This window comes from Oncorhynchus kisutch, linkage group LG20 (genome assembly GCF_002021735.2).
Source record: "Oncorhynchus kisutch isolate 150728-3 linkage group LG20, Okis_V2, whole genome shotgun sequence".
Lineage (NCBI taxonomy): Eukaryota > Metazoa > Chordata > Actinopteri > Salmoniformes > Salmonidae > Oncorhynchus > Oncorhynchus kisutch.
In genome coordinates, this window is record NC_034193.2 from 44,877,119 (window position 1) to 44,886,949 (window position 9,831).

The 9,831-nt window shown below is 41.7% G+C and overlaps 1 protein-coding gene across 2 annotated transcripts; it reads left to right on the forward strand.

The window, feature by feature from the left end:
• The first annotated feature begins 1,602 nt into the window (after window positions 1-1,602).
• On the forward strand, window positions 1,603-7,805 carry LOC109865789 (BUB3-interacting and GLEBS motif-containing protein ZNF207). 2 transcript variants are annotated; one of them, XM_031798806.1, is made up of 11 exons: window positions 1,627-1,808; window positions 2,336-2,462; window positions 2,567-2,702; window positions 2,825-3,016; window positions 3,253-3,334; window positions 3,525-3,589; window positions 4,170-4,303; window positions 5,511-5,609; window positions 6,206-6,430; window positions 6,655-6,811; window positions 6,960-7,349. In XM_031798806.1, the coding sequence occupies exons 1-11, from the start codon at window positions 1,768-1,770 to the stop codon at window positions 7,103-7,105; spliced, it is 1,404 nt and encodes a 467-aa protein (XP_031654666.1). In that variant the 5' UTR covers window positions 1,627-1,767; the 3' UTR covers window positions 7,106-7,349. The 2 variants fall into 2 exon arrangements, with proteins under 2 accessions (XP_031654667.1, XP_031654666.1); XM_031798807.1 differs by lacking the exon at window positions 5,511-5,609 and having other exon boundaries at window positions 1,603-1,808; window positions 6,960-7,805.
• The last annotated feature ends 2,026 nt before the right edge of the window (window positions 7,806-9,831 follow it).

Here is a 9,831-nt window from a genome sequence, read left to right on the forward strand (position 1 = left end):
CCTTGCAAGAAAGCCTATTCAACTGACAATCTATTAAAAACATATAGAAACTATTGGAACCAAGACTTAAAAATGACTGATATTGATGGAGGAAGTGATGGAGGAAGTGAACATAATGAACGAAATTACATGTCTTATTATTTAAATATATATTTTAAAATCTGGCTACAGACAGAAACAACATAAAACTATTTGAAGTCTTACAAGCATTAGAAACAACATTGGGTGTGGATATGGTGGGAACATGTGGGTCTGAGCAAGTGGGATATCATTCATATTTGTGGAAATGTATGTAGAAAGTTAAGTTGTCTATTGTTTTCGTTTATGTGTGTTTTTGTTTATTGTAAAAAGTAAAATAAAATATATACAAATAAAAGAAATGCTTGAGTACAAGAGTCGGCCCTAATTCATTCAGAGAAGGGAGGCCTGCCACTGTGGTCTCTCTTCAGTCTAGTCACTGCCTATGGGAATCAACAGCAGCTCCCAATTTATACAATTTAACATTCATTAGGAGCCCTGAAATTGGCTTCTGTTGTGTTTACTCACTTGCATAAATATCCAATTTTCCAAATTAATCATTTACCTAGGAGAGAGAATGGGAGGGAGGGGAGAGAAAGAGAGAAAGGGAGGGAGGGGGAGGGAGAGAAAGAGAAGGGAGGGAGGGTGAAGATGGACATTGCCTGAAGTAGATTTATTGTTTCCTTTCTGCTCAGACTGCTGAGCACAGCTTTGGGTATAGTTATTTTCAGTTATTCAAATTAGTCTGGCTTATATGCAAGGCACTGGGCTGGGGGACTCACAATATAGGCCCTATTGAGTCTATGTACTGATCTAATACATTTTTATAGAACATTTTATTTAATCAAATGAAATTGAACATCCATATCATAATGCATGGCATGCATTGCAAGTTGGTGCTGTTCAATATTATAAACTGGGGGATTCGAGCCTGAATGCTGATTGTCTGATAGCCGTGGTATATCAGACTGTATACCACGGGTATGACAAAACATGTATTTTTACTTATCTAATTACGCTAGTAACCAGTTTATAATAGCAATAAGGCACATCGGGGGGTTGTGCTATATGGCCAACATATACCACGCCTAATCGGCTGTATCAGGCACTCCGCGTAAGAAAAGTCCTTAGCGCTGGTATATTGGCCATATACCACTAATGAATATGAATAACCAACATGTTGTTAACCCCCATGTCTTATTGCTTAATTGTTGTTGTTGTTGTTCTATTATAGGGAGGGATAGGTCCGCAACTCAATATGTTCGTATTTATTCAAGTCACGATATCAGTCAGCAGGTCTCAGTCATTGACTACATGGATCTACATTTGAATTGATTTCAGCATTGACGCCTTCATCACCACACAATAGTATGGTGCAATGTCGCGCCCATGTGGACATTACAGTTATTACACCAGCACAGAATACATTGAAATGACGCGAAATTAGCAGAAAAACATAAGATAATATGAAAATGTGGTGTGATTATTAAATTCCGATTATATCGGATCAAATCGCCCAAAATGTACAACTTCGTTAAAATGCTGGAAAGACGTATTTAAATCACTTTTGTTTAGTGCACGTGTTCCATCAGCACAGCATTGTGGGTGCAAATCATAATCCATTTCCTCCAATTGAAGAAGCGCCATTTTCGGCGTTGTCACACAGCATGTCGCTAATGTTTATGACATAATAAGAACGAATTTCAGTGTTTGTTATTCTACGTTAGCTTTCCAAGTACTATCTGAAAGATGGGGCGAAAGAAGAAGAAGCAGATGAAGCCATGGTGCTGGTATCCTTTGGTTTGGGGAATAGACCAAACGCAAATCATGAAAGGAAAGTGAGGGCTCGAGTGCTTAGCAAGGTAGCTACTAAGATACTGTAGGCCTCACCAGACCCGTTCGGACTTTTGATACTTTGTCGTATGTTTGTAATATTGTTGTGGCAATTTAAGTTTACAACATTCTCTTTTAGTTTTATCTCAACAAAGTTAACCTAAATGGTGTACATTGTCGAACATTTATACCGGAAATCTAGGTATGTTCGCTAACTAGCCAGCGGGTTTATTAGTTAGCAAAGTAACTTATTGTATTCATTATGTAGCTATCTACAACTACCCAGTTTGACGCTTACTCGGCATACTTTGTCTGTCATAGATGGTGGTCAGAAGTTGTGCTCAAAGAGTAACTATACCTTACGTTCAAATAAAGGAGTAACGTTAATAGCAGGGAGCACCATCGATTGAATTAACTGAAACCAACTAGCTAGCTTGCTGACGTTAGTTTATACTCTGACATTTCCTTAGTTCACAACTTGAAGGTATTGTAATCGAGATTTCGATGATGAAAAGATCCTCATCCAACATCAAAAGGCCAAACATTTTAAGTGCCATATATGTCACAAGAAGTTGTACACTGGTCCAGGGCTGGCAATTCACTGTATGCAGGTTGGTATTCACATTAACAACATGTTGGTTATTCATTCATCTGTGTTGTCATACCTTTTATTTGTGATATGAATCATTGATGGTGTGGGTCGTGTGTGTTTCAGGTTCACAAAGAGACCATCGACGGGGTCCCCAACGCTATACCTGGAAGGGTAGACATAGAGTTGGAAATCTATGGCATGGAAGGAATTCCAGAGAAGGATATGCAGGAGAGGAGACGGACATTGGAACAAAAGCAGGGTTAGTTAGTGTTAACATTTCCTGCATCTGTAAATGGGGGGGGTTAAGACCATAGAAATCTACAGCCACAACAAATCATGTTAAACAAATATTGTGTGGCTAAAATACCCCCTTGTGTTCAGAGAGCCAAAAGAAGAAGCAGAATCAGGACGACTCTGACGAGGATGACGACGACGATGATGCTCCAGGCCCTTCGTTCGTTCAGCAGCAGATGCCTGTTGCCCAGCCCCAGGCTAGCTATGTCCCTCCCATGGCCCAGCCCAGCATCCCCCCTGGGGCCAGGGCTCCAGGCATGCCACCAGGAGCTTACTCAGGTAGAACATGGGCTGAATGGCCATGCGATTGCTCTGTTCTGCCAGTAAGACATTTGCATCAAAGTAATGATGATTGGCAAAAATGTTCAACTGCTCTGAATTGTGAATGAATCATGCCCATTCTGAACAAACCACAAACTGGAAAAAAATACATTCCCTTCATCGCCATATAATGGATGATAAGCTATACCTGGTGTGTTTAAAATCTAGTTCTTTCCCTTTTCTCCCCAATGCAGGAATGCCCCCTATGATGCCAGGTCACGGTGTCCCGCCCATGATGCATGGGATGCCCCCTGGTATGCACGGAATGCCACCAGGGTGAGTACTAACTCGTACTACTCAGTGGGTGACATTTTCATCTCAATGCGTTTGCTCACTCTTTGCAGGAGTTAAATGTCGCCCCGAACTGCTCCATCGTAGCAGAATCTGACTTATTATTTAAGCTTCAGACAGTTAGATTTGATCATTCAGATTGTAACTCACACCTGTTGGTTTGATCTCCATACAGCATGATGCACGGGATGGGAGGGATGATGCCTCCAATGATGCAAGGGATGCCCGGTATGCCGCCAGGTAAGCACTGTCCTAGGAGGTACTCCTCTTCCCCTCCCTTACTCCAGTCAATCTGTACTCGGTGGGGTGGTCTGGCATTGACGGGATACAGCACCGCGGCCCTCTCCCCTCTGATCTAGGACTATTCTCCTATATGAGGCTTGTGAGTGAGCGAGTTGACAATTTCACAAGAATAGAATGGTGCATAGAGCTGGGCGACATGGACAAAACTATTTAATGATAAGCTTCAAACATGAATGTGCACCACCGTTGTTTTAATATTACCCGTAAAAAATACTACTACTTTGAATGTTGTCGCTATCGATTGTTCAGTTATCAATCACCTATATGAAACAAAAGAAGTTTGCTGAAACATCAAATTTCTCTAGTAGGGCCCTATAGGTTATTTATGGTAATGAACGATATCAGCAAAATGCCCACGATAAGTGGTCGATGTCGATCATTTTCGGTTTATCGTCCTGGCTCTAGTAGCACAAAATCATGTTCACTACATTCTATCATGACCTAGAAACCATCTGCTCCCCTAACTCCTTGAGAAAGAACTGTGATTTGATATTGAGACCTGATGTCTTGTCTATAGGAATGCCACCTCACATGGGTCACCGTCCTGGTATTCCCCACATGGCCCAGGCCCCAACCCCGGCAGGGATGCCCAGGCCCGCCGCAGCAACCCCTGCTGCCGTCAGCAAGCCCCTGTTCCCCAGCGCAGTACAGGTGGGTCACCTTGCCTAGAGGCGAGGTGGGATGGAGCTGTAGCTTGTCATACCTGTCTCATTGGTTTACCTTCATTTTAACTGGTGAATTATTCAATGGACACCAAGAGGATTTCCTCTGTAGTAAGATGGTTATACTGGTGCGCTCATCTCAGGCACATGCATACTATCAGAGTATCATCATCATTAATGATGGGGAGTAGGCTTGGGCGGTATCCAGATTGTCATACCGAACATGTGCCATATCGGTATATTTGGTAATACCGGCACTGATCACAAGGGGCACTATTTTCAAACCCCAGCTGAGCTTTTGTAATTCAAAGGTTAGCAATGCTAACAAGTACATGTGCTTTTTATCATTCTGTGGGATTTTGCATCGTGAACATTTAGACAGCCTCTGACCTAAACTGTTTTCAGGAGAGACATCCCAGTTCACAAAGTTATAAAAGTAACTTAGATATGCTACAGTTTGGTGCATGCACAACACAATTATTAGACGGCAAGGCTCTTGATCCAGGAGGGGGTTTTCTGCTGTTACCGGCAGTATAATTAATTTTGTAAGAAGCTAACCACTTAGTTAGATAGCTAACTAGCTACTAAATTAGCAAACCAGATGTACAGCTACAGAGCATTTAGCACATTTTACTTAAAAGTTTACTTAAGTTATAAAACATCTAGCTGGTGAACATTTAGTTGTGAATTCCATACTGTAACCTGATCACCTGGTGTGTGCTGCACAACAATGAATTACTCACAAGGCTTTGATCCTGATTATTGTGTGCTTGCAAACAAACACCATGTGACTGGGTACTAGCGGTAAGCTTCATAATAAAAAATGATTTGACAGGTGAAATGAAATACTCAAACATTGTCTCTTAATATATTGCACAAGTTGACTGTAGATATTTACTTGGAATGTAGCAACAAATATTCACATTTATGCAATCTCCAAATAAATAATTTCAATGATATTGAAAAACCATCCTGTGGCTATTTCCAAATACCCCGGTATATGGTATACCGTCCAAGCCTAATATGGCGCCGCAATAGCAAAGTTGTATCGGTAATGCATCCATAGTACGGAACAATAGTCAACTATAGCTCATTATCAAACTGCCCTCTTCTCGATTTCTTCTCTAGAGCTGCTGGTATTCACTCTAGGTTCTGCTAGTGTTGTTCACACTCTGCCTCTCTTCTTTATGCTGCAGATGGGCTCTCATGTTCCAAACACCATCACAGCCTCTCCCAGTAGCACTGCAGACTCTCAGTCTGCTGCCTCTAAGCCTCTGTTCTCTAACACTCCACAAGTAGGCAGGACTCTTTCACTCCCATGTCCCATAGACGCTTGTGGCATGCAGCATATCCGCTTGATTTGGTTGCCTGTGTGTGGCCTGCCTTAGTATTCTTAGCACTGGATTGGTGATTTAAATATGTGTTTTGTTTAGGCACAGCTTGCATTTGAGTCATTTTTCCCTTCCCCTGACTTGTTAGCATGATTTCCTCAGATGGTATTTCGCACAATGCAATGCTCATCAGCAATATGTGATATGACAAGTTTTTCTTGAGTGTTTCAGCTGAACTGATGTTTCAATCACTTTTTCAAACTGCAATTTTATATGAATATAACCACCTGTGGAATCCTGATATTTTCCAGTCATTTAAAGTGCTAATCGGTTCAGCGTTAGATGTACAGTGCACTCTGCTTATAAAAATCTGAGGAATCAACCAATCTTTTTGTGATCAAAAATCATGGGACAAATTCTGTTTAGAACGCACTTCTAAGGAATCAATAGGTCAAATGTCTAAATAACTGTTTCCTATGAGAGGAGAGCATTGTAATCTGTGTGTGATTATGAGGAGTCGCTCACCCATCTGACGGTGCCTCTTCCTTCCTGTCTCCCAGGCCCAGCAGAGTGCCTCTGGAGCTGTGCCCCACAACGCGCCCTCCACCTCCTCTGACCCTCCCAAAGCAACATTCCCCGCCTACACCCAGTCCTCGGCCTCCTCCTCCAACCCCCCCAGTAACACTGTGGCCAAGCCCCCCGCCACAGTGACCAGTAAGCCAGCCACCCTCACCACCATGAGTGCAACCAGTAAGTTGATCCACCCTGATGAGGATATCTCACTGGTAAGTTGCTCCTGCTTTGCGTTTTGCCCTTAAACAGTAAGTAATGAATGAGATAAAGTACATTTATCTGTTTTGATACTTGTAATATTAGTTTAAAGCAAATTAGTTCAATCTAATATAATTGAGTTACTTGTGTGATTTGTCATTGCCGTTGCACTGAAAGGGATAGGCTAGTGTTGCGTCCTGTCTAAGAATCCTCTCTGTGTTTGTCTGCCCGGTAACAGGAGGAGCGACGGGCTCAGTTGCCCCGGTACCAGCGTAACGTGCCCAGGCAGGGGCAGGTCCACATGTCTGCCCCTCCTGTGGCGGCCGTGGGCGGCATGATGCCCCCACAGCAGGGCATGCCCCCCCAGCAACCTGGCATGAGGCACCCCATGCACGGTAGGAGACATTATGGCATCACTAGACCAGAAACTTGTAGCCTTTGATGGCACGAAAGACCCAAGTATCATACCAGTCAAAACATGGGTTTTTTGCATTTGCTTGCATTGTGACTGTGATGTTTCAATATACTTCCTCTTCCCTCCAGGTCAGTATGGAGGTCCCCCCCAGGGCATGCCTGGCTACATGCAGGGCGGGATGCCTCCGTATGGGCAGGGCCCTCCGATGGGATACCAAGGAGGGCCTCCCATGGGCATGAGGCCCCCCGTCATGTCTCCTGCAGGACGATACTGAAGCAGTCGCAACGACCTGGCCCCTCACTAGGTTTGGTGGTTAAACCTTTTCTCACCTTGTGCTTTTTAAAACTAGCCCAAGCCAATGAGCAGTAAGACCAACCAGTGATGGTGAAGAAAAGTATTGATGAAAAAAAATATATATACGCAGCACACGGACATTTAACATGACATCTTTAATGGGGGAAAAAACATAGAAACAACAAAACACACAAAACAACTTGTTGATAATGACAACTTTGTCGTTGTGCAGATTTGATACATGTATGGTGTTTTTCTTCTCATGTTTCACTCAGGTTTGTAGAAGTGAAGTGTGTTAAATATGGTTCATATTATTTTGACTGCTCGCTGCTGGAGTAACATGATCGTACCCCCCCCCCCCTTTACAAAAAGGCAAGTTTCCTGTAAATATATGATTTTCTGTTGTGTAGAGTAAGTCGGTGACGAGGCCCTCACAGCACACTTTGTGTGTTGTTGGACGCCCTGTCCCCAACCATATGGTTGGTGAGGGTCCTCCTTTATGATGATGATGATTCCAACTGTTTAGGAGTTTACCACCAGATCTATGGATTATTATTATCAGTCTCTAGCTTCATTCTTATTTCAGGTTTATTCCATGATCAAAAGGGTAACTTGTGTGGATTTATTCTCTGTACTGTTTTAAACAATCTATGTTGTAATAAAACTCACTTAAAATCCAACACTGTTTTCTTCCTGACCCGTGGATGGGGATGAGGCTTCATGAAGGTTTGTACCATGAAGGTTAGTACCTTCATCATGAAGGTTTGTACATAAATGTTGTATTTATGAAATATTGCTCAAATAATAGGATATCACCTTTCTAGGTCTCTGGTATTTTTTAAACATGTTTTAATATACAAATTGTATTGATGCAGATAAGTTTATAGCCTAGACCTTCTTTAACAGTAATCCAGTCATTTAATACCTGCACCCTGAATTAGTTTACCTTCCTCGTCTTAGGTTCACTAACATTTGCATGCAAGTGCTCTATGCTGTGTTTGTGTGTGTGAGTAGTTGATGATAAATATACAGTTTACTTGATGTCAGGTGTATTTTTCCTAAACCACCTACTCATGTCCTCCGGTTGTCTAGCTTTTCAAGTCAGAGGTCCTTATTTGGTGTTCGTTCACTATGGTGCATCAGTGTTTCCCCTATATGCATTTAGCAGCAGCACAACGCCGCTGCTAAACCGTGGCCACCACTGCAAAAAAATATATTTAAATTACTAAAACCAGGAATATAGAAACAATAATGGAGCAATATGTTTTTGAACTAAAAATCGCCAAAATAACTAGACAGTCGGAGTATCTAAAATTCCAAAATGTCATGACATAGGTCCCCGTTTGATTTTGTTTGAGTCTTTTAGATAAATTAAGAACAATGCATAAGCCATGGCAAAATGTGTAGAATTGCAGGAAATTAGCTTTAAAACGGCAAAATATTCATGGCAAAATGTGTAGAATTGCAGTAAACTTGCTTTAGAACAGCTACAGTTTCTCTGGCTGAGAGGAGGGCCTCTAAAATGTGTCTTTTGCAATGCCCACTACCCCCACACGCTAACTTTGCCACCGCTGTTGGAAAAAAATACTAGGGGAAACACTGCATAGCATATTAAAATCGAAAAACCTATACTTTTTTTTTTTAAGCCCATGTCTATTTTGATGGTAATGTCCTTATCTGCTTTTCAGCCTAAAACACAGATTTCTTGCGAAACAGGTCAGTTATATCTGTAAGTACCCATTCCCTTACCATAGTGTGGCTGTATCTTGCACCGGATGTACCGTTTTAGTAGTAACTAGTTATTGAATCTGAAATCATGCATTTTGGGTGTTTTCCAAGATTTGTATGTATTGTAGAGTTATTCTAAAGTACTTGCTCAAGATTTGTGACACCATTTCGTTGCATACAAATGTAATGAATGTTGAATGCTGTGGTGTGCCATTGTTGCCTCTTTCTGTCTGGTGGTGAAGGGGGCTGTTCGGTGGAAACTGGACACATTTTTATCCCACTCATTTGGTAAGTAGGATTTCACATCAGCTTTGAAAGTATTCATACCCCTTGTTACAGCCTGAATTCAAAATGGATTAAATAGATTCTTCACAGATCTACCCACAATACCCCATAATAATAAGTGAAATCACGTTTGAAAATGAAATGCATCTCTCATACATAAGTATTCAACCCTTGAGTCAATATGTTAGAATCACCTTTGGAAGCCATTACAACTGAGTCTTTCTGGGTAAGTCTGAGCTTTGCACAAATATAATACAATCCAGGTGTGCAATCTTTAATTCTTCAAGCTCTGTCAATTTGATTATTGCTAGACAGCCATTTTCAAGTCTTACCATAGATTTTCAAACTGATTTGTAAGTCAACTCTTAACTAGGCCATTCAGGAACATTCAATGTCTTCTTGGTAAGCAACTCCTGTGTATATTTGACCTGTGTTTTAGGTTATTGTCTTGCTGAAAGGTACATTTGTCTCCCAGTGTCTTGGAAAGCAGGCTGAACCAGATTTTCCTTTAGGTGTTTTCATGTGCTTAGCTCTATTCTGTTTCTTTTTTATCCTAAACTGCCTAGCCCTTGCCGACGACTAGCATACCCATAACATGATGCAGCCACCACCACCACCATGCTTGAAAATAAGACGAGCGGTAGTCATTGACGTGTTGTTGGATTTGCCCCAAACATAATGCTTTGTATTCAG

Coding starts and splice junctions, on each gene's coding strand:
- LOC109865789 (XM_031798806.1), top strand. CDS start 1,768: ATGGGGCGAAAGAAGAAGAAGCAGATGAAGCCATGGTGCTG. Junction 2,703..2,824: donor GACATTGGAACAAAAGCAGG/GTTAGTTAGTGT, acceptor CCTTGTGTTCAG/AGAGCCAAAAGAAGAAGCAG. Junction 4,304..5,510: donor TGTTCCCCAGCGCAGTACAG/GTGGGTCACCTT, acceptor TTTATGCTGCAG/ATGGGCTCTCATGTTCCAAA.